At 46.2% G+C, this 25,325-nt stretch overlaps 1 protein-coding gene across 1 annotated transcript; it reads left to right on the forward strand.

Moving 5' to 3' along the window:
- The first annotated feature begins 1,548 nt into the window (after nt 1-1,548).
- Nucleotides 1,549-25,054, forward strand: LOC101542879 (cytochrome P450 3A12-like). Its single transcript, XM_012934700.2, has 13 exons — nt 1,549-1,703; nt 4,353-4,446; nt 6,142-6,194; nt 8,608-8,707; nt 10,248-10,361; nt 11,346-11,434; nt 12,004-12,152; nt 13,055-13,182; nt 17,895-17,961; nt 20,198-20,358; nt 20,443-20,669; nt 20,912-21,074; nt 24,846-25,054. The coding sequence occupies exons 1-13, from the start codon at nt 1,633-1,635 to the stop codon at nt 24,918-24,920; spliced, it is 1,491 nt and encodes a 496-aa protein (XP_012790154.2). The 5' UTR covers nt 1,549-1,632; the 3' UTR covers nt 24,921-25,054.
- The last annotated feature ends 271 nt before the right edge of the window (nt 25,055-25,325 follow it).

Here is a 25,325-nt window from a genome sequence, read left to right on the forward strand (position 1 = left end):
AGAGACGAGAGGCACAAGTGCACAAACACGGCTCAAGCATCTTCAGTTTCTGTTGAGTTTTAAGAGCATTTCAGGCTTTGTTTTCCTCCTAATCTGTGGTTTCTCAGGTATAATGAAACCAGCTTACAACATGGTCATGTGGATGATGACAAGGTAGTAGCTCTCCGGGGGCTGAGTCCTGGGTCTCTTCCATCAGGGTCTCATGGGGGTTCATGCTGGCTTATGCTGGCACAGGCTTCCTGCTTACCAGCTTCTTGCCAACCCAGAAGACCTCAGTATCCAATGCAGGAGGCTTCTGCTCAGATGCCCTTTGTCCGAGAGAGGAAGGTCACATCTTTCTTGTTATTGTTTTTTGTTCCTGGATCAGGGTGTACTCTTGGCTTCCTTTCTCTCTTTATCTCTCTCTCTCTCTCTCTCTCTCTTTCTTTCTTTCTTTCTTTCTTTCTTTCTTTCTTTCTTTCTTTCTTTCTTTCTTTCTTTCTTTCTTTCTTTCTTTCTTTCTTTCTTCCTCTCTCTCTCTCTTTCTCTCTCTCTCTCTTTCTCTCTCTTTCTTTCTTTCTTTCTTTCTTTCTTTCTTTCTTTCTTTCTTTCTTTCTTTCTTTCTTTCTTTCTTTCTTTCTTTCTTTCTTTCTTTCTTTCTTTCTTTCTTTCTTTCTTTCTTTCTTTCTTTCTTTCTTTCTTTCTTTCTTTCCTCCCTCCTTACCTCCCTCCTTCCTTCCTTCCTTCCTTCCTTCCTTCCTTCCTTCCTTCCTTCCTTCCTTCCTTCCTTCCTTCCTTCCTTCCTTCCTTCCTTCCCTTCTTTCCTTCCCTCCCTCCCTCCTCCCCTCCCTCCCTCCCCCCTCCTTCCTTTCCTCCCACCCTCCCTCACCTGGTGGTGTTCAGAGCTTACTTCTTGCTCTGCATTCAGAGATCACTCCTGGCTGGGCTTGGAGACCATCTGGGAGATTGAACCTGGGTTAGCTGTGTGCCAGGCAAATACCCTCCCCACTCCACTCACCTTTCTGGAAGTCCCTGGGCATGAAGCATTCTGCAAGGTATTTGACATTGAACAGTGACTAGTGCCCAGTCTGCCCTTGAGAAGTCATGATCTGATAAGGGCACTGGGTGTGAAAACCAACCATGGGGCCCGAGGGACAAAGGCACAGGGACAAAGTGAGGGAGGTGGGCTGGGGTAGTAGCCACCCAGAACAGGGAGGGGTTTCTTTTCAAGGGACTCTGTCTAAGCTGGGTGTTGGAGGATGCATAGGAGCTCCCTGGTAGTTGGCAGACAGGGCTTAGCTGAAGTGTTCCAAGCACTGTGGAGGGAAGGCAGCCCCGGAGATAGGGCAAATCAGAAGAGATTTAAGTCCAGTGCCACTTGGCTTCTCTGACCTTTGGGCTTTCTGATAATACTCCTGGGATAGTTTAACTATTGATTTGCAACAGCAGCTGGAAGTTCTCTGGGCTGGCTTGGGCACCGTGGCCTTTACTTGGCAAGGGGCCCCAGCCCCGCCCCTTTCCCAGTGCATAAAATCTCGCCTGGTGAGTCACTCTGGGCTGGAGGGAAGCTCTCAGGAGAGGCGAGGCCAGCTGAGGCCCTTGGCACAGCTGGAAAGGAAAAGCACCAGCACAGCGCCCACAGACGGAACCGCCATGGACCTCATCCCAAACTTCTCCATGGAAACGTGGCTTCTGCTGGCCACCAGCCTGGTGCTCCTCTACTTGTGAGTGTGGGCTCAGCTGCTCCCCTGCTCCCTGGACCTGGGGTGCTAGTCAGCCCCCGTTTCCTGTCTCTGGTTGAGAGGGCAAGGGGCCCTGGAGGGGAAGTGCCTGAGCAGCCGGTGCAGGTGGAAGCCCAGGCCGCGCCCAGCCCCTCTGTCTACAGCTCTTTGTACAGGCTCCTCTGCTCGGGGGCTGGTCTGATGGGTAACCGACGCAGACTCAGTTGGATGAGCCAGAATCTGGCAGGGGCAGACTCAAATCACCCAGCCCTGTGCTGTGGGGGGTCCCCACTGCCCCCAAGAGTCTCGCAGGCAGAAGAATCCTGGAGATGTGGAGCCTATTTTCTTCTCATTGTTTGTTCTCGTCACTCTGGTGCTCTTCCCTCCCCAGCACCGTCCAGCACGGGGCACGGGGTGGGGCAAGTCTGGAGGGGCGCAGGACATTGCTCCGCCTTCCCTTAGACTTGGCTCAGCCTTCGTATGGGGCATACGGAGACACCACCTGCCCGGCCTGAATGAGAGTTCCAGAGTAAAGGAAATGGGGGAATGTTGAGACCGTTCCCCTTTTTCTCCCCGTCCTTCAAGTGCCCCAGAGGTCAGCAGAGACTGATGGCCCTCTGTGGGAGTGGCCGGCTGGAAAGCCGCAGGCCCTGGGAAACAATTGCTAGTTAGAATCCTTTCTCCCGCAGTATCACGCAGAATGACCCTAGGTGGGTCCTGCTTTGGGGACCTGACCTATGGCTGCAGAATGTCCCTGGGTGTCACCTTTGAACTTGATTTTAATGTCACGGTCATTAGGAGGGGGATATCCTGAGCACAGGAACACAGAAATGATCAAGCTCATTTGAGTGTTTGAAAGAACCATTCAGGGATGAGGGAAGTGTGGCAGCAGAGGTTTTGAGGGATGACGTTTCCAGATGTTCGATGTGGTTTAGATTCATTCTAATTGACCTCAGACTGACTTTCCTACTGGAGGGTAAAGAGGACTGCTGGTCAGTATTTGAGAGCACACAGGAGAGTGGGTGACAGAACCTTCTAGAACAGAGTCGGGACAGGAGTCTGGTGCGACTCTGCCTTAGACGTAGATGGTGGACACGGTTCTGATCATAGCTGTCTGCAGCATCCTCTGATCTCCTGGCGTGAGTGAGTGAGCAAGAGCAGGGACTGGGCACCTGGGGCTGGGGGCAGGGAGGGTCCGGCACAGCGGGACCCAGAGATGCCACCAGTCCTGGTCTCCCTGGACACAGGGACAGGCTCGGTGACACTGTGTGGTCTAGGTGGGGCTGGGCCTTGAGGGTCAGGTCACACACAGCCCCTGGAGCCCCAGAAGGCACAGGCTCAGCCAGGAGGGGGCATGACATAGGCCCCTGCTCAGGCCCCCTGCGAGGATTGGGGACCCCTGACCACAAGGCGGCCTTACTCTCCCCAGTGGGGACGGACAGAAACCAGAGCATCCCTCTGCCTCCGCATGGGGTCACGTGAGCTCAAGGGCATCTGGGTCTGCCCCTGGGGACAGGTGCTTGATGATGAGCATCTCCGGAGTTTCTGAGACACAGTCCAAATATCACAGCTTGACCTCGGCGATGGCATCAGACAGAGAACTGACTGCTAAGAGAGGGCGGGGCTGGGAGCCATAGGGCTGGCCCGGGTGGGCAGTGGTCACGTGCCTCCCCGATGCTTTGGAGAAAGGGCCTGTCCGAGGTGGCCCCAACTGTGTCTCTAAGCCCACATTCTTAGGGGCAGCTTTCTGCATGATTTGGTCACCTGTGGCAAGATAGGCGGGATTTGTACTGACTTTCTGGGACCGGAAACACCTTATAGACTAAACTCCAAGGAAGAAAAATGAGGCTTAACTTAATTCTCAGGAGTGTCCGTGGTTCCTTCTATAATTTCGTATACACATATCTAGTGCCACGAACACGGGAGGTGCCTGGGGATCAGGACCCTCCTGTCTTTTTGCTGCAAGCACTCGAGGGACCTGTTGACCCTATCATACTCACTGCCTCACTCGTGGGGCCTGTTGAACTCCTCCTGGACCCCACAGCTCTCAGCAGACTTTGCTAGTTTGCCTCCCTGGGCTCAGCCTTGCAGGCCTGACAATCATGCTTTACGTCAGGCCTGGCTCCCTCTTTTCCCCTCCACGCTGCCACCTTCAGAGACAACAGGCATGGGAAGGCGCATGAGCATCCAGACTCCACGTTCCACAGACGGTCCGGGAGGTGAAGTGACAGGCAAGCGTGGGAAGCTGCAGCTCGAAAGGGCTTTGATGCAGAAAACTGAAAACAGAGAGATCATCTTACAAGCCTCTGAGTATCGGACACCGTGTTAGCTGGGCTGCATACCTGAAATGGATTAGACAGATTCCCCAGTAGACACGACTGAATTCTCTGGAAGAATTTCTGCCTGAATATTCCTGGGAATTGAACTTCAGAACCATCGATCAGGAATTCTCTCTAGCCTCCAGCTGCTTTCATCAACTGTCTTGGTGGAGGGGGAAACGGAGCAGATCAGTGGTCCTGACGATTGCTTTTGGAGTTGTGGGAATTATTCCTTGCCTATGTTAACCTTGTTCTCTTGACCTCCTGGTTAAGGTTCACAACTGACCAGCCTAGTTTCACAATTCGTGTGACCTCCTTTCTCTTTCCCTTGTAGATATGGGACCTACTCACACGGACGTTTTAAGAAGCTGGGAATTCCAGGACCGACACCTCTGCCCTTTTTTGGAACAGTTCTGTCCTACCGCCATGTGGGTGTGCTTTGAGTGCCCTCTTCTGTTCTTAGGGCTGTTGGCCATCTTAGCCCATGGCAGAGGTGCCCTCTCTCTGCAGGAAGTTGGGGGGTGTCACACTTTCCAGAAACAGTGTCTTAGCTAAGTTTCCTCCAAGCTCCTGCGCTCACCATTAGTTGGGTTAGTTGGGTTTGGGTCCTGTCTTTAGTGCTGGGGAGAAGCGTGGGTTCCGGGTCTGGATCCCCACTGTCCACTGCACCCAGACTTCTGTGGGGAGCATGCGCTTTGCATTTCAGTCATCAGCAGCCCAAGTGCCCCTGCAGGGCTGCGAACATGTCCTGGACCTCCTGGAACTGCTGGTCCTGCAGGCCTCACCCCTGTGGGTCCTCTGGGGGTTCGAGAGGGGGATGATCTTTCTGTCTCATTCCTCTGCCTTCAAAGGAGGTGCCTCTGGGCTGTGCTTGGCTGTGCTTGGGTCACTGTGACAAGGCAATGGCTTTGACTTCTTCACCACTTGGCAATTATTTTAATAATTAATTAATTAGCTAATTAATTAATGTTTTGGGGCCACACTCAGCAGTGCTCAGAGGCTACTCTAGGCTCGGTGCTCAGGGGTTACTCCTGGCAATGTGGGGAACCAGGGCACCCTCTATGCCAGGCATGTGCCCAGCCCATTGAGCTGTCTCTCCCATCCTAGAGGAGGATTCTAATTTTTCAGATGAAAGTCTTTTGTTGTTGCTGTGTTTGGGCCACACCTGGCTGTGCCCAGGGCTTACCCCAGGCTCTGCACTCAGGGGCTCACTCCTGGCGGGGACTGTGTGGTGCTGAGATTGAACTGGGGCCAGCCACACACCAGGCCAATGCCTCACCCGTCGTCCTGGCACTCCTGCCCACAAACTAGGACTGCCAAGTGCAGTCAAAGTCTGCCAGGAAGACAGAGGTAGAGGGGAGGCAGGCCACCAGATACCTACAGATTCAGAGAACATTCCAGATGGACTGGTGCTCCTACTCAAACATCTCCTCTGTGTTCTCCGCTTCCCCCAAGATGCCTCTGAGTAAGGGCCTCCTGGAGCCACAGGGCGGCTGGGAAGCAGCTTACCCTGGGCCATCCCTGTTCTCTTTCCAGACCTGCTCAATTCTTTTCTTTTTCTTTTTTTCTTTTTTAAAAATGAATCACTGTGAAGTGCAATTACAGACTTACAAACTTTCGTGCTTACGTTTCAGTCATACAATGATCGAGCACTCATCCCTCCTCCAATGCCCATTCTCCACCACCGATGATCCCAGTATCTCGGCTCAATTCTTTTAAGAAGTGTTTCTGGCCCAGGGGCTGGAGCAATGGTACAGCGGGTAGGGCGTTTGCCTTGCACGCTGCCGACCCAGGTTCGATTCCCAGCATCCCATATAGTCCCCTGAGCATCACCAGGAGTAATTCCTGAGTGCAGAGCCAGGAGTAACCCCTGAGCATCGCCAGGTGTGACCCAAAAAGAAAAAAAAGTGTTTCTGGCCTGGGGCTGTATGAACTCCTGTGGGCCATTGGTTCAAGAGGTTCACAAGTGGAAATCAAGTATCGGAGGGCAAAGCCTGAGGCTGGAGGGCATCAGGTAGGGCCGAGTGGGCCTGCAGGGGTGGAGACAAGGTTGGAAGGAGCCTGGCTGGGAAAGGCCGAGGCACAGCTTTCCATGACTCATACAAGTTTGTTTCTTGTTGCAGGGTTTTTGGGACTTTGACATGAAATGTTTTAAGAAGTATGGGAAGGTATGGGGGTGAGTATTCTGGAAACGTGTCTGGGGCTGAGACCCCCTGTGCAGAGGAATGGAAACTGTTGGGGAGCTCCACATCACCTGGGACTGTCCCTCTAGCCTCCCACTCGGTCATGAGGCAGAGTGGCAGGCTGCCACCGGGCCCCTAGTGTCACTTTCGGTCGGTGCCTGCTGTTCCCCTCTTCTCTCTGTCCTTCCTCAGTCTCCTTAACTCACATCCTTCTAATGCGTGATCGGAAACTCCTGTTCCCCATGGCTGAGTGAGAACCCCAGATCCTCAATTTATTTCAACTTTGGATTTGCCATATCCTTTGGGGAAGGGCTGAGGTTGACATGCATTAGTTTTCTTGAGTGTATTTTCCTTTCCTGTGTATCTGGGTGTTTAAGAACAGCTGAGGCCAAGACTTTCGTTAATGGTCATGCAGTGTTGCTGGGTTGGCACCGCTCTGACCCAGAGGGCTGTGTCCTCTGCAAAGCAAAGGGACCCTGGGCCGAGGCCTGGTCTCCCTGCGTAGGCCACAGAGCCTTCAGAGCAGAGGGAGTTTCTATGTCCCCACCCCTCTTCATCCCTCCTCCTCAAGGCCTTAGAAGCCTCAGGGCTCTCTGCTGAGCTGGTGCAACCCGCACCTGCAAGGATGGAGTGACTCTTTCATCCTGGACCTCAGTGCTCCCTTTGGATAATGGTTCTCATGTGCTGGAGAATTTGCTTCAAAGGCAGATTCATGGGCCTACAGCCCTAAACCTAGAATGTCTGTAAAAGTCATGAAAACATCCTGGGATGAGTATGAGATTATGGAGCTAAAGAGACCAGTCAGAATTACCAAAGGGGCACAAGTGATGCAAAATTGGCAGGAGCAATTGTCAATCTTTTCAGTCCCAACTGTCATAGACCCACAGAGACAGTCCCTTGGGATGTGCCAGAAAGAGCAGGTGAAAACCTTTCATTTTGTTCTAATTAATGCAAATGACTTATAGAGGCAAGTAAGATACAAGTCAGTGTCATTAAGATCACTGTCACTGCACACTGGTGGCAGGTTTTAACAGGTTTTCTGATGCAGGAAATGGGGCATGGGGGTGTCTCCTATAAAGTATTAGCTTGTGAGTTATAGGGGGCTTCAATTCCAGGTGAGTGGCATAGAGCCTGAGGCCACTAGAGATCTACATATCAAAACAACTCCAAGGAAAGGAATACATACATATATATATATATTCATATAGGAATCTTTATTGTAGCACTGTAGCACTGTTGTTCCATTGTTTATCGATTTGCTCGAGTGGGCACCAGTAACGTCTCCATTGTGAGACTTGTTGTTACTGTTTTTTGCATATTGGATATGCCACGGGTAGCTTGCCAGGCTCTGCCATGTGGGCGGGATACTCTTGGTAGTTTGCCAGGCTCTCTGAGAAGGATGGAGGAATTGAACCCAGGTCTGCTGTGTGCAAGGCAAATGCCCTACCTGCTGTACTATCGCTCCAGCCCGGAATGTATATATACACACATGCATACACATATATTAGCTTTTTGGGTCACACCTGGCAATGCCTAGGGGTTACTACTGGCTCTGCACTCAGGAATTATCCCTGGCAGTGCTCAGGGGACCTTATGGGATGCCGGGGATTGAAGCTGGGTAGGCTGTATGCAAGGCAAAACACCCTCCCTGCTGTGCTATTGCTCCCGTACCCAAGGATTTCTCTTTAATATTTAAGATAAATTTCCCTTAGCTAACCGAAGGAAGTAGGACAAGGAGGTTGCTCATAATCCTGTCACTGCTTGGGCAATAGACTCTGTTTGCAGACACTGCTTACATGTTTGTGAGCAATGTGTCATAATTTCCATCAAGTATTAATTCATATGCATCTTTCATGTGTTTGACTTGTCTTCAATATTATAATTTCTATAGATAATATTATTCTCAGTCATTCCAGAGCAGTGGACATTTCTGTAATATAGTACTTAATAGTTTTATGCTTAGATGATTTTTTTGCCTTCTATTGTTGGCTAATCTAAGTTCCCGTTTGGTGATATACTCTTTTTTTTTTTTTGCTTTTTGCGTCACTCCTGGCGATGCACAGGGGTTACTCCTGGCTCTGCACTCAGGAATCACCCCTGACAGTGCTCAGGGGACCATATGGGATGCTGGGAATCGAACCTGGGTCGGTCGTGTGCAAGGCAAACACCCTACCCGCTGTGCTATGGCTCCAGCCCCAGTGATATACTCTTTTAAACATACAAAAGTTATGGAGAATGGTACTGCTGGCATTTTAATGTACACACACCCTAGATCTGACAAAGCCCCAATGTTCTTTCTAAGCTAGATCATTAGCAATATGGATTCTGTGAACTCAGGATCAGAGTTGGGCTTGGGCTAGAGAAACGGTTGTGTTAAGTGTAATCAGTTTTTTTTTCCCACCACAGGTTTTATGATGGTCGACAGCCTGTGTTGGCTGTTACCGACCCAGATATGATCAAGACAATCCTAGTGAAAGAATGTTATTCAGTCTTCACAAACCGGCGGGTAGGCATCCTTCTTACCCCCATTAATTAATTGACTCAATGTATATTTTTGACATGCTTAGAGAATCACAGGAACTTACCCCACAGATGGCTACTGGTCACGTACTCTTCATTCACCCAATGCTAATAACCTCCTGCTAATAACTGCAGTTTACTATCCACACAGGATACTGATAATGGGACAGTTTAATTTATTCAACAGACTATTTAATTTATTTAATTGCTTTTGTGATTGTAAACTTAAATAACACATTCACAATAGTATAAAAGTTTATGATTATTATTTTTGGGGGTGTTTTGTCCCACACCTTGGGATGCTCCTGGCTTTGCACTCAGGAATTACTCCTGGCAGTGCTCGGGGATCATATGGGATGTCAGGCATCAAACCTGGGATGGCCACGTGAAAGGCGAGCACCCTACTCACTGTCCTATTGCCCCTACCTCACATAATGTTTATGATTTTGATGTTCACAGTTAAAAATTATCACACCTCACCAACACCAAAGTGCCCAAGGCCCTCAGCCCACGTCTCAGTTCCTATTTCTGGTTCCCTGTACCCTCCCCTGTCTTCTATTAGGAGTCTTATGCTTTGTGTCCAAGGCCAAGGGTTTGTTATTATTTGATGCTGTCCATTTATTTCTCTACATACCATAGATGAGTAAGGCCATTGGATATCTGTCCCTCTTCCTCTGATTTATTTGCTTAAATGACCTCCAATTCTGAGCATGTTGAGGCAAGTTGAATGATTTTATCTTTTCTTCTGCATGCACGTGGCTGACCAAGGTTCCATCCCTGGAGTCCCACGTGATGCTCTGAGAACTACTGGGAGTGATTCTTGAGCACAGAGCCAGGAATAACCCCTAAGTATGGCTGGCTATGGCCCCAAAACAAAACAAAACAACAAATATAGCTATTTTGGTTGTCATATTAAGCACTGCCTGTGATGAGCATATCAATCTTTGCCAACTAACACCTTGTCATATGGACCATAATATCAGCCCCTTTACTATTATTGTTATTATTTTGGTTTTGGGGGTCACACCTCATGGTGCTCATGGGTCACTCTTGGCAGTGCTTGGAGACCGCATGTGATTCTGGAGTCAGTAGCATGCAAGCCTTTTAAGGCTTAAACTATCAGGCCCCATCATTTTATTTTGTGAACTCATTTTGGGTTTTGTGTCACACGTGGTGGTCCTCAGGGCTCTGCTCTCAGGGATCACTCCTGGCGGTGCTTAGGGGACCATATGAGATACTGGGAATTGAAACTAGGTCAGGTGCCCTATCCACTGTACTATGGTTCTGAACCCAACCATAGTAATTGTCATTTTAAAGGATGCTGAAAATGTGTCTTGTGTATTTTTCACCCTAAGTTTAAGAAATAAATATTTAGAATATTTATTGAGCTTTGGGAAAAAGGCCTGAATATATGTAGAGCATCACTAATTATTTGTTGAATGACTGATGGCCATTTGACAAATGTTCAATGCCCATTGAGACCTTCAATATTGATGTAAGGAAAATGGCTTTTATTTGGACTCTAGGCTATAGGTCCTGTGGGATTTATGAAGGCCGCCATCTCTGTAGCTGAGGACGAGCAGTGGAAGAGAATACGGTCATTGCTGTCTCCAACCTTCACCAGTGGAAAACTCAAGGATGTAAGTACCGAGGAAAATAAGAGGAATTTTAAACATGGAGAGTATCATGCTAAGTGAAATGAGTCGGAAAGAGAGGGACATGGGGCTGGAGAGATAGCACAGCGGGTAGGGCGTTTGCCTTGCACGCGGCCGACCCGGGTTCAAATCCCAGCATCCCATATGGTCCCCTGAGCACGGCCAGGGGTAATTCCTGAGTGCAGAGCCAGGAGTAACCCCTGTGCATCGCCAGGTGTGACCCCCCCCAAAAAAAAAAAGAAAGAGAGGGACAGACATAGAGGGACTGCACTCATTTGTGGAGTGTAGGGTAGCATAACATAAGGCTGACACCCAAGGACAGTAGATACAAGGGACAGGGGGATTGCCCTATAGCTAGAAGACTGCATCATGAGCGGAGGGGAGAAGGCAGATGGAATAGAGAAGGGATCACTAAGAAAATGATTGGCTGGAGGAACCAGTTGGGATGGGAGATGCATGCCAAAAGTAGATAAATGGATGAAACATGATGACCTCTCAGTGTCTGTGTTGCAAGCTATAATGCCCAAAAGTAGAGAGAGAGTATGGGGAATATTGTCTGCCTTAGAGGCAGGAAGAGGGTGGGAAAGGGGTGTATGCCTGGGATATTGGTGGTGGGGAATGCATTGGTGGAGGGGTGGGTGTTTGATCATTGTGAGATTGTAACCCAAACATGAAAGCTTGTAACTATCTCACAGTGATTCAATAAAATTTAAAAAATTAAAAAAATAAAAAAAATAAAAAATAAAAGAAAATAAGAGGAATTTAAATTAAAAATTCAGACGTGACTGTCAGAGCAGTAGGAGATAAGGTCATAGTCCCTTTCCTGGGTACATTCTTCTGAATCTGACGTCCTTTTATCTTTGTGTTGCAAGAAAACACTGTAAGATTGACATTCCAGGGGACACACACTCTAGCTGTAGGAACCACCTTGAGTCTCTGCCTTTAATTCAGGGGTTGTGTTTTGTGCAGATGTTCCCCATCATTGCCCAGTATGGAGATTCGTTGGTGAAGAATCTGAGGAAGGATGCAGATCAGGGGATGTTTGTGAACTTGAAAGAGTAAGTAGGGGTGTGGCTGTGGGGACTCAGAGGAACCTGCTGTGAGCATAGACTGGGGTGACCAGTGGACACCCCTGAAAAGGGGCCTGATTTCCCCCCGCCCCCATTCCACTCTGGGGCTCTGCTATCCAGGGCTGGCACCAGTCCAGGCAAACTGCGAATGGGGGTCTTCATCCCTTAACAGAAAATCGGTTGGATTTGATTTTGAGCCACCGGGTAAGCATCTGAGTATGGGTGACACTGCAGCAGGTGGTTCTGACAGTTGTGACACTTTATCTGTCTTATTGGGCATGGGAATTCACATGTGATTCTTTTTTTTTCTTTCTGGGTCACACGCAGCAATTCACAGGGGTTAGTCCTGGCTCATGCACTCAGGAATTACACCTGGCAGTGCTCGGGGGACCATATGGAGTGCTGGGAATCAAACCTGGATCGGCTTTGTGCAAGGCAAATGCTCTACTATGCTATTGCTCCAGTCCCACATGCAATTTTTGCTGCACATACTGGATATGGACACAGAGAATTCATTTCATTTCTTCTGTTTTTTTTTTTTAAATTTCTCTACTCAGGGTATTTGGGGCCTATAGCATGGATGTGATCACCAGTACGTCATTTGGAGTAAGCGTGGATTCCCTCAACAACCCTAAGGATCCCTTTGTGGAAAATACCAAGAAGCTCTTGAGATTTAATTTCCTCGACCCATTCCTGCTCTTAATAAGTATGTCTGCTACTATTTTAAAAAGTCTCTCCTTTGTCCTTAACTTATTCCTCCTTTCCTTTCCCTCTCGCCCTCCCTCCCTCTGCCCATTCCTTCCCTCACAGATGGCCTTTGCCAGGGTGGAGAAATCTTAGTCATTCTTAATATGTTGAGAAAATTTCTTTTTTCTGGTCACACACAGCGATGCTCAGGGTTTCTCCTGCCTCTTCACTCAGGAATCACTCCTGGTGGTGCTCAGGGAACTATATGGGATTTTGGGGATCAAACCAGGTTGGCTGTGTACAAGGCAAACACCCTCCCTACTGTACTATCCCTTTGGGCCCAGACCTCGTTTCAATTTCTTACCTGGGAGTATGTTTTCAAATTCTAACTTATTGTGACTTACCATATTTTCATTCTGTTATTGATTGCTAATTTTAGTTCACTGTGGTTGAGTGACATACACATTCTTATTTTTATCCTGGCTACTATTACTTTTGTTTTGTTTTGGTGCCATGCTTGGTGGTGCATAAGGGCTGTTTGCTGTTCAGGGTTCAGGGGTTTCTTTCTGTGGTTCGAAGGGAACCGTGGGTTGCTGGGGATGAAACCCAGGCCTGTGCGTGCAAAGTATGAGCTCTACCCACTGAGCATCTCTCCAATTCTCTGACGATTGTTTTTTTGATAACATGGTTAATTAAAGTCTCAGGTTATGGTCTGGTGTGTAAAACATCCTAGTCAATTGAAAAATGGCTACAAAATCAAGTCATTTATTACTGTTTCTTTGATTACTCCAAAGAATCAGTTCACTGCTCTTGAGATTTCTGTGTGATTTTGCCACTCTCCTGACTGCTAGAACATATGGCTGTTGTTCCTGGGTGATTTCATGTCTTCATTTGGCTTTCCTTCTTCTCTTTTCTCTACAGCATTATTCCCATTCCTCGTACCACTATTTGAACTAGCAGATATCTCTTTGTTTCCAAGAAGTGTCACTGGCTTTTTCAAAACCTCCATAGAAAGGATGAAAGAAAATCGTCTCAAAGATAAAGAGAAGGTAATATCTGTGGATGTTTGTATGAGACTGTTTACTTTCTTGCTAAATTGTTGAGTTGTAGACTGTGCTTAGTGACTTATGCACTTCTCTTTAATATTTCTGAGTAGGGAGAGACTGTGAGTATTTAGGGAGTGCTATCATTGAGGAGCACGTTCTTTGAATGAACGATTTGAGGCTCGTCCTGTTCCTGGAGCGAGCAGATATCATTGGGCTGCACTAGCTCGCGACAGGGACAAATGGAGATATTACTGGCGCCCGCTCAAGCAAATCAAAGATCAACGGGACTACAAGTGATACAAGTGATCATTGAGGAGAAATGAAGAAGGACATTAAAGAAGAATAGAAATTGAGTCAGAGATGATGGTAAAATATAGTAACGGACATGTAATTAATATGTCATCACATAGATATTTTTGATTCAAAAACCTTATCACCTCCCTTGGAAAAGTCAATTGTATCATATGTATCACTTGTTATCCCATTGTTCATCGATTTGCTCAAGCGGGCCCTGTAACATCTTCATTCCTCCCTGTCATGTGCTAGTATAGCCCAATGGCATCTGCTCGCTCCAGGAACACGAAGAGACTCAAAACATATGCTTTGGGTTTTGATGAAGAAGTCTGACCATCTCATAGGTGGACTGTAGACAAGGGAGGAGTAGGGAGGGAGCCAGCTACTGTAGATAAGTGAGGAGTAGGAAGATTCACTGACCTTGATGGTTCACCTCCTCATCATGGCAAGAGGGCAGCAATGGTGCCAACTGGCAAAGAGCGAGCCAACACAGATTATTGCAACAAGCCACCTGCATGGCAGAGCCTGGCAAGCTACCTATGGCATATTCAATATACCAAAAACAGTAACAAAAATGGCCTCATTCCTCTGACCCTGGAAGAGCCCCTAATATGGCAGCGTTGAAAAGGACGAACAAGCAGAGGCTTCTAAAATCCCAGGGTCGAAGTAGGCTGCCAAAACAAAGGACTAAAATGACTATCTGCACTTTTAACGCATATACGCTGGCATTGGAAGCATCCATCGAGGACTTGATGGTGGAAGCGCAGAAGACCAAGTACGACATTCACTGGATTGACCGAGGCGAGAAGACCGATCACATCATGCCGTTTTCAACACTGGAGAAGAACTGTTCCTTGGAACATGCTACAGTAGAGATGTCAGTGGTATCGGTGTCCTCGTCAACACAAACTTGGCCATGAGCGTTGATTTGTTTGAATGCCTAACAACCCGAATCGAATGCTATCTTTGTCGTCTGTGCACCAACATCCAACTACAATGAAGGAGAAATTGAGAAGTTCCACATGGAGCTGGAGAAGTTATACAAAGAAGACCACACCTTCTACAAGGTTATTGTCGGTGATTTTAACACCAAGATAGAAATGAGAATGTCGCCCGAAGAATTCCACATTGGGACCCATGGCCTAGAATGGAATGAACAGGGTGAGAGACTGTCTGAATTCATCATTTTGACCAAGACCATCCATGGTAACACGCAGAAGGCTGAATCTAAACGTTGGACATGGGAATCTCCTGGTGGACAGTTTCACAACGAAATTGACCACATTATATTCAATTGATGGTTTTGCCTCATCGATGTCGCTGTTGTCCCAAAATTCCAAATGGGATCAGACCACCATCTCCTTTGTGCGAAATTCTACTTCACGGTGTGGGGAAAAAGGACTGCAAAATTTAAGAAGAGAACTCCCAGGATGACCACCAACTGGGAGCTCTTTGGCACTATTGTAGCAACGTGGGAAGATGCCATCATTGACAACGTAGACAAGGAATATGATTGACTTGTTCAGCACCTCCATGATTGTACGAGGAACACTAAGAGAGAGAAAGCCACAAAAAGACACCTGTCTTTGGAAACCCTCGAGCTCATTTGCCAATGTGGTCTGGCATGAACCTCAGGTAATCACAAGCTAATGTCTGAGCTCGCAAAGCTGTGCAGAGAAGTGATAAAGGAAGATCTCAATGAGAGAAGAGCAGCAGTGTCGACTGATGTGCAGAAGCCAGGAAAAGTGTTAGCAACATCAGCCTGTCCTTTGCCAACTATAAGACCAAGATGACTGCCCTCCAATGTCCTGATGGATCTATCACATCTTCCAGAAGGGTAATAGAAAAGGTTATCCACGACTTCTACTTGGATCTCTTCGATAGCCATGTCCACCTACCCACATACCAAATTCTGCAGGATGGATATGTCATTCCCAGCGTTCTCCCTTTTGAAATTCAACATGCCATTTCATTGGTAAAGAAGCATACAGAACCTGATTCAGACAAGGTCAGACCTGAACACCTGAAGAATCTGCCGCCAGTACTCATCAATACACTGGCTCGGCTTTTCACACGCTACCTGTCTGAATGCAAGGTTCCGTCCCAATGGAAAACCAGCAGGATCGTCCTATTGTGCAAGAAGGGAGACATCCATGACATCAGTAACTATTGCCCAATCTGCCTGTTGTCAGTCATCTACAAGTTATTTACTTGAGCCATCCTGAATAGGATTGGCAGAACACTAGATGAAGGACAACCATGAGAGCAAGCCGGGTTCTGAAAAGGATTCAGCAGAATTGACCATATCCACACGGTGACCAAGCTCATTTAGGTTTAGCAAGAGTTCAAGATGATGCTCTGTCTAACATTCATTGATTTAAAGAAGGCCTTTGATTCTGTTGAGACTGAAGCAGTCATTGAAGCCCTAGGCAAACAGGGCGTTCAAACTCAGTACTTCAGGATCCTCCATGAGCTGTATTACGAATTCACCACCAGGATCTCACTATTCTACAAAGAGGTGATCATTGACGTAAAGAGAGGGGTTTGGCAGGGCGACACCATTTTACCGAAACTCTTCAGTTCCACCCTCAAGAATGTCATGCAAGACTGGAATAGGAAGGAATGGGAGTGAAGATAGACAGTCGGCAACTACACCACCACCGTTTCGCTGATGACATCATTCTAATAACACCAAATATCAGCCAAGCAGCATGAATGCTGGCCGACTTCGACCATGAGTGTGGAAAGGTCGGACTGCAGCTGAATCTCATGAAGACAATGTACACGAGAAATGGACTAGTTCCTGATGTTCCATTTGCCCTTAACAGAATGAACATCTCTGAATGCAGCAGTTATGTGTACCTAGGTTGAGAACTCAACATGGCAAATGACCTGGCACCTGAACTGCGCAGGAGGAAGATAGTGGTGTGAAATGCTTTCAAGAGCATTGAAGAAGTGGTTAAGAGGACAAAGAATCTCCAGCTCTGAGCACATCTTTTCGATTCCACCATTCTTCCTGCACTAACATATGCCTCAGAGATCTGGGCCCTATGAAAACAGGATGAGAACACTATTTGGATATCCCAAAGAGGAATTGAAAGAGCTATTCTTGGAATATCACGTTTCACTCAAGTGAGAGAAGGAATCCAGAGTTCCTACCTCCATCGATGATCAAGGATCAGGGACGCTGTCTCCTTTGCCAAGGTGTCGAAAATCAGATGGACTGGACATGTAATGCGATTTAGAGACGACCTCTGGACTAGAGCTGTTACTGACTGGATTCCACAGATCAACAAAAGAACGCATGGAAAAATCAATTAAGGACAAAACTTACTACTTCCAATTATTTTCCTGGTATTCTAATTATTCCAGCTCTTTAGATAGATAAATAAATATCTCAGTTTCAAGTCATTCTCTTTCCCCCCTTTCTTTCTTTTATTTTTGTGGGGAATGGGGCATACCAGATGGTGCTGAGGGGCTATTTCCATTCAGTTCCTAGGAGTCCCTCGGGATGTGTTGCTGGGGATAGATCCTAGGCCTTCTGCATGCAAAGCACCCGATCAGCCCATTGAGCCATCTCTCTGGCCCCAACTCTCTTATCTTTTTTTTTTTTTTTTTGCTTTTTGGATCACACCCAGCAACGCGCTCAGGGGTCACTCCTGGCTCTGCACTCAGGAATTACCCCTGGTTGTGGGACCATATGGGATACTGGGAATCGAACCCGGGGCGGCCGCTTGCAAGGCAAACGCCCTACCCGCTGTGCTATCACTCCAGCCCCCTCCCAACTCTCTTATCTTATGATGCCGTACTCCCTTGGGATCAGGCTGCCTGGTGGGGTTTTACTGAAACCTCTAATGGTCAGTGTGGGCAGGATTTTTCTCACTCAGCTTGGCCTTCCTGAGCCTGAGGCAGCAGGAGCCCCTTTGCAGAGGGTGGGAGAGCTGCCCACACCAGGATGACAGCGAGGAGGGGGTGGGTCACATGGGGAGTCTCACCCCAAGGCTGGTGGTGAACCCCTAAAGAGAGAGGGACTGAAGTCCGGGCTACATCCTGAGAGCAGCAATGATGTGGAGGGGAAGTGGAAGCAGGCAACTCTTTGGCCAAGGGTCTGTGTAGACAAGCCAGAGAGTTGAGGACCAGGAGAGAAACAACCGAAGAAGCAGCTGGATTGACTGGTCATATTTCTCCACGAACTGTTTTTTTTAAAACAACATAAGTCATATTTTCAGTAATCATGATAGCATTAAGGCAGATTGTGTTGATGTCCAGTCTCTGGACCTTCCCCAGCACCTCTGCGAATTGTTGGTATTCTGCTCTGTGAACTCCACAGCGCTGCTCAGACTTCTGGGCTGGACAGAACTGTTATAAGACAAAGGTTTGTTATTGGCTTCTCTCCCCTAAGTGTCTCCTTCTGCTTCCAGCACCGGGTGGATCTCCTTCAGCTGATGCTCAACTCCCAGAATTCCAAGGAAGTGGACACCCACAAAGGTAAGGGAGGAGAGTGCCTAGGTCCCTCCACAGGGAGGGGAGGAGGCGGGTGTGATTCTGCAAATGTACTGAACTTTTCTAGCAGACACACATTCCAGACAATCCAAAGGTGCCAATTCAGATAGAAATGGTGGCTAGAGTATGTTGTGGAAGTGGGCAGGTACGACTCTGTCTAGGCTTGAGGACAGGAGCCAGGAGCAAAGTCAGGTGGTTCTGTAGAGCATCCTGGAACACTCACAGGATGTCTGATTCAGGTGGTGAATCAGAACCGAGGCTGGAAATTTACTCACGTCATACCTGAATGTGTTTTTTCCCATGTTGGTGATCTTAACTCAGGACCCCTGGTTAAAATTGTGTTCCTGTTCCAATGTAATATAAAGTGAAAATTTAATTAATAAACCGCACTGCACCCTCTCTATGTAATTAATAAAGAACTTGGGGGGCATGCCTTTCAGGCTGTGTCAATATTCTGGTGCTCTTCAAACTTCCCCTCACCAGTTTGACCATTCCTAGAATGTTTGACTGTGATTGTATGTGAGTGACTGTAAATAGCTGGTTCTCTAGGGGAATTCACCATTGCTTCACTTGGGGTGTTGGTGGTAAAGAACAGGAGGGCTTTGGTACTCTGTTGCCTTATTCATGTGTATCAGAGTGATCTCTGTCCATCATTGATTCTCTGGCTTAATTTCGATGTTCAAATTATCAATTTATATCAAGGCCCTCATCACACCTGAACATGCTTTCCCTCATGGCGACATAGACTCCTGTGTTGGCCTTCTGTAAATTTTTGTTTTGATACACATGGGTGATTGTCAGAGGTTACTCCTGGCTCTGCACTCAGAAATTACTTCTGGCAATGCTCAAGGCACCATATGGGATGCCAGGGGTAGAACTCAGTCAGCCAAGTGTAAGGGAAGTGCCTTACCCTCTGTACTATCTCTCTGGCCTCACTTTATTTATTTTTATTTATTTTATTTTATTTTATTATTTTATTAAATTTTATTTTATAATAAAATATTATTATTTTATATTAAATAATAATATATTAAATTAAATATATTAAAAATAATAATAAATATTTATTTTATTTTATTTTATTTTATTAAATCACCGTGTGGAAGATTACAATGCTTTCGGGCTTAGGTCTCAGTTATACAATGCTGAAACAACCATCCCTTCACCAGTGCCCATATACCACCACCAAAAAAAAAAAAAACCCACACAGTACACCTCCCATCCCGCCCCCCCACCCCCTACCTTGTAACTGATAAGTTTCATTTTACATTCTGTTTACTTTGGTTACATTCAATATTTCAACACAAACCTCACTATTGTTGTTAGGAGTACCCCACTAGATTCAGACCTACTGTGAAGACAAATAAGGTCGCGCGGCCGCTACCGCGGCAGCGCGGTTTTGAATTTCTGTACTTTAACAAGAAGTCCAGGGAGATTTCTTCCAGATATTAGATAATTGCGGGCTTGAAAACCCAATCTGTGGTCATCTTAATATGGCGGCCACTGCGCCCTTCATCCCCGGAGAGAAAGAGGCGAGAGAGAGAAATACCTTTCCCCTCCTGGGCGGGCATGGGGCCGAGGCTTAGTTCTCAGGCTGGAGACATTCTGCGAGGAGTTGCCCACGCCGAAAGAGGTTTTGCTGGGTCTGGATTCACGCTTGTGCAGCTGCGGAGAGGCCGCACACGCGTGCGGCCCCTGGGATCACATCTCGGCGGTGGGCTCTGGCCTCACTTTAAAATGTTTTTAATAGTCTTTATGTTTTTTTACAATGCTTCTAGATTCACAGCAAAATTGAGTGGGAGGTCCAGAGAATTCTCCTATACACCTGAGCCCTACATATTCATGGAGGACTGAGGAGGAGAGGAGAGGAAACTGGATCCAGACAAATTTTGTTTTGTTTTTGTTTGGGATCCATGTCCAGCAGTGTTCAGGGCTTACCCTGCACTCAGGGGTCACTCCTGGTGGGCTTAGGAGCCACATGGGGTGCCGGGTATAAAGCCCTGGCTGGCTACTTGTAAGGCAAGCACTCTTCCACCTTACTATCATTCTGGCCCATGGATTCAATTTTTGAGCCCTTCTGATTTAAGATAGATATCAGAGGATAAATAATTCCGTTTGAGTTGATTTTCCATTACTCTTTAGGGACTTGGGTGTTGCATTTGAAATTCTCATCATTCAAAAAGTGGTGCTTTCCACTGACCTGGTTTTGTTCCAATTTTAGCTATGACTGACATGGAATTAGTGGCCCAATCGATTATCTTTATCTTTGCTGGCTATGAGACCACCAGCAGTACGCTCTCTTTTCTCATGTATTGCCTGGCCATCCACCCTGACGTCCAGCAGAAATTGCAGCAGGAGATTGATGCCACTTTCCCCAATAAGGTGAGTGAAACCATCTAACACTTTCACAGTATCACAGAGTACGTAACCCCAGAATCCCATGTGTCCAAATATCTTTCTCCCCAGGAACCACCCACCTATGATGCTCTGCTCCAGATGGAATACCTTGACATGGTGGTGAATGAAACTCTCAGATTATATCCAATTGCTGGCCGACTCGAGAGAGTCTGTAAGAAAGATGTGGAGATCAATGGGCTGATCATCCCCAGAGGCACAGTGGTCATGATGCCCATCTTTGTTCTTCATAAAGATCCAGAACTGTGGCCAGAGCCTGAGGAGTTCCGTCCAGAAAGGTAGAGCCTGGCCACCCCCACTCCAAAGACAGCCAACTTGATCCATCCTGACCTCAGTGTCATGACAAACAGATATGGTGTTTCCAGTTCTCATAGTAAAACAGCCATGGAAGGGTCTCAGGAGTGACCCTCAAAAGTTTCCTGGGTGCTACTGACTGAGGGATCCAGTGAGAACCCCCATCATGGAGCTCTTGTGTGTTTCTTATTTCACTAACATTTTTCATCAATTTCTTTGCCACCAGGTTCAGTAAGGAGAACAAGGACAACATCAATCCTTATGTCTACATGCCCTTTGGAACTGGTCCCCGGAACTGCATTGGCATGAGGTTTGCTCTCATGAATATGAAAGTTGCTCTCATCAAAACACTGCAGAACTTCACCTTCAAACCTTGTAAAGAAACACAGGTCAATGAATTTTTTTATATATAATCAATATTACTTATCTAATATCTAATAGCCTTAATATCTAATAGCTTTAATCTCTGGACTGGAGCGATAGTGCAGTGGGTAGGGCATTTGCCTTGCATGCAGCTGACCCGGGTCCAATTCCTCTGTCTCTCTCAGAGAGCCTGGAAAGCTACCGAGAGTATCCCGCCTGCACGGCAGAGCCTGGCAAGCTACCTGTGGCGTATTCAATATGCCAAAAACAGTACCAAGTATCACAATGGATACGTTACTGGTGCCCACTCAAGCAAATCGATAAACAATGGGAGAACAGTGCTGCAGTGCTACTTATCTAATATAAATAATATTTATTAAGAGTTTTTAATGATATGTATATATATATACATTTTTACATGGACATAATCATTTTTACTTTAAAAGCACATTCTACTGGTGAACCAATTTGTCTGGAATCATCAACAGACTCTGTGGAACTTAAGTACTTACTTTGTGGTTTCATTAAGGCCCAGTTGAAGTATATCATCTGGCCTATGTTCGGTTAGTGTGCCACGATTATGCACAAGCTTGGGAACTTGAGTCAAGTTTTAAGTTCAGTTCCAAATTCTCTGGGAGGAAGAGTAGCTCTGCATAATGACAGGGGCAGCAATCACCATATTGTGCTTTGTGAACAATCTTCTCCACCAGAGCTTACAGAAACTCTTGAACAGAGGCTAAAGGTTCATTAAAAATCTGAAGCTAGGCTGGAAGACTGCTTCATGAGTGGAGGGGATTGGAATAGAGAAATGATCACTAAGAAAATGATAGCTGGAGGAATCAGTCGGGATGGGAGATTTGTGCCAAAAATAGATAATGGACCAAACATGATGACCTCTCAGTGTCTGTGTTGCAAGCTATAATGCCCAAAAGTAGAGATAGAGTATGGGGAATATTGTCTGCCATGGAGGAAGGGAGAGGGTGGGAAAGGGGGTGTATACCCGGGATATTGGTGGTGGGGAATGTGCACTGGTGGAGGGATGGGTGGTTGATCATTGTGAGATTGTAACCCACACATGAAAGTTTGTAACTATCTCACAGTTATTCAATAAAATTAATTTTTTAAAAATAAAAAAAAATCTGAAGCTAGGGTTTAGAGAGATAGTACAGCAGGTGGGGTTCTAGTTATGCATGTCACCCACCTGGGTTTGATTCCCAGCATTCCATATGGCCTCCTGAACACTGCCAGGAGAAATTCCTGAGTGTAGAGCCATGAGTGACTCCTGAGCATCGCTTGTTTTGCCTCTCATACCTGCCAAATCTGGAACTAAAAACCCTAGGTAATCTCATACTTTAGAAAATAATTTTCCCAGTTTGACCTTAAAAGCTCCCCATTGATATAAAGCGTTTCTGCCAGGTGTGAAGGATTCCCACAGGTCAGGAATATCCTCTACTGTGAATTCTTTTCTCCTTCAAGCATTAGTTCAAGTCTTCAACCCCTCTGTGGAGTCGGCCCCATTCTCTCCTTTGTCATCAGTTAATGATGCCTGTCGGCTTCTTTTTATTTTTCCTGGCAGGAATGCAATTCTACCTTTTTTAATTGCTAAATTTAAAATTTATTCATTTAATATTTTTGTAAATCATAGGGTTTCACTCATACAACATTCCACACCACATTCCCCAACAGTGTTTCCTTCCCTCTACCACTCTTTTAGGTTATTCCCTAAAACCCCAATATGTCTCCCCACCATGGTAAACTCAGTTCTGTAGAACATTTCCATTGATTTGGGCCATTTGTTATTTATTTCCTTACTATGCTTTCTTATATCTCACATATGAGACAGGTCATTCTGTATTTTAAGCTTTCATTCTGGCTCTCTTTGTCATTCTTTTTTTATTATTTATTATTTTTTAAAATTTTGTTTTTGGTTTTTGGGTCACACCGGCGATGCACAGGGGTTACTCCTGGCTCTTCACTCAGGAATTACCCCTGGCGATGCTCAGGGGACTATATGGGATGCTGGGATTAGAACCCGGGTTGGCCGCGTGCAAGGCAAACGCCCTACTCGCTGTGCTATTGCTTCAGCCCCTCTTTGTCATTCTTTTAAATATTTTTTTTTATTGAATCACCATGTGAAAAGTTACAAAGATTTTAGGCTTAAGTCTCAGTCATACAATGATCAAACACCCATCCCTTCACCAGTGCACATGTTCCATCACCAAGAACCCCAGTATACCTCTCATCCCACCCATATCCCCCGCTTGTGTGGCTGATGATTTTAGTTTTATTTTCTCTTTACTTTGATTACATTCAATATTTCAACAGTAAGCTCACTATTATTATTTGGAATTTGCCCCCAATAATCAGACCTGCCAAAAAGGCATCATTTGATAATTTGTTTTCCATTGCTGAGAATGAAGAGCATATGAGGTTTTGGATTTCTGGTATTTTAGTAATTAAGTCCAGAGAAATTTATGTCAGAAGTCGAGTCACTGCGTACCTCCGGTTTGTGGGCTCCATAAAAAATGGCTGTCACCACACTGCCGGGAAAGGAAAGGCTGAGAGAGAAGAACTTTTTCCCTCCTGGGGCGGCATGGAACGGTAGCTTAGTTCACAGTCTAGAGGCATTTCTGCAAGAAGCCCTGGGTGCTGAAAGTAGTTAGTTGGCCTCCAGGAATGGAGAGGCGCTCATGCTGGCAGCATCTTTTGTACCACAAAATTTAAAATTTTGTCATGATGCCATCCAATTTGGCTCTGTGTGTTTTCTAACCTCCCAAGAAGGTCTTTAACTCTTATTTTTATTCATTTGTTTTGTTTTGGGGAACACCTAGTGATGCTCCAGGGTTACTCCTGGCTCTGTGCTCAGAGATTACATCTGGTGGTGTTTGGGGGGACCATATGGGATACCTGGGATGAAATCTGGGTCAGCCACATGCAAGGCTGCACCCTACTTGCTGTACTCTCGCTCCAGCACCAACTCTTATTTTTAGGAGCTTTAAATAAGGCCCTGCTTCATCCCATAAACATGGAAGGAGTCATTTTATCATTGATTTTGAGCCTCCAGAATTTCTGTGTTTATATTGCATATGAGGCCCAAGGGCTCTTAAAAAGCAGATTGTTTCCAAGGAGCTCTTCTGGTCACAAAACTGGATCATGACCTTACAAGTTTCCAACACCCACAAAGCTGATTATGTGGCTGTTCACAGTGCTTTTCACCAGAGCCGGGATTCAACTCAGGAGCATAGCACGTGTTTGGCATCATGAGGTTCTAGGGTAGATGGCTAGGATCCAAAATACCTAAAACCAAAGTTGCCATAATGCCTAAGTTTTAAACATTTTGGGTTTTTTTTGTTTTGCTTTTTGGGTCACATCCAGTGATGTTTAGGGGCTCCTCCTGGTTCTAAGACTCAGGAATTGCTCCTGGTGGTGCTCGGGAGACCAGGTAGGGTGCCAGGGATTGATCCTGGGTTGGCCGTGTGCAAGGAAAATGCCCTCCCCGCTGTATTATCACTCTGGCCCAAATACATTTTCTTTCAGTTTGAAATTTCAATAAGAGTGACTACTAGCCAATGTGAGTTTTTCCCTTAGTCTAACAGAATGGATGCTGAGTAGATATTTTGTTGAATGATGCATGTATTAATGCTTTTATTCTTCTACCTTGACATATATTCTAGAATACATATAAATGAAGGCAAACGATTATTTTCAACGTTTTCAATGTTTTTCTCCAATGTTTTGTTCTTGTTGCTGGCCATGCTTCCTTCATCAATTCTCCTTTGACTATTTCACTGTTACAGATTCCCGTGCAATTAGGGAAGCAAGGATTGATTCAACCAGAGAAACCCATCATTCTCAAGATTGAGCCCAGATGAAGGATCATGAGTGGAGCCTGACTTTGCACTTTGTTCTTCCAGAAACCTGCATCTCAGGACAAGAGTGTCCTCTTGAGTTTGTGAATAAATCCTAGTAATGAAACTGACTTAGTTGACTGCCCTTGGTGGGTTTATTAGTGCTTGTGTTCACTTGTGGCTCTCTATTGAGAGTCACATGGTTTAAGTGATCTAAAGGAGGAGACTCAGCAGAAATGATGCAAGAGTTATTAAAAAAACTGATGAACACAAAGATATTGTTCTGTCTGTAGGAGTTATACCAGGTTTTATGTAGAATACTTAGCAAGTCAGCAAACATCTTTTTCTCGAATTCTCTGTGTCCACTAGAGAGAATCCACAGAAATGAACCAGCAGGTGTCCATGATTCTGTTTTTAATCCACATCGTC

Source organism: Sorex araneus, chromosome 4 (assembly GCF_027595985.1).
Source record: "Sorex araneus isolate mSorAra2 chromosome 4, mSorAra2.pri, whole genome shotgun sequence".
Classification (NCBI taxonomy): Eukaryota; Metazoa; Chordata; class Mammalia; order Eulipotyphla; family Soricidae; genus Sorex; species Sorex araneus.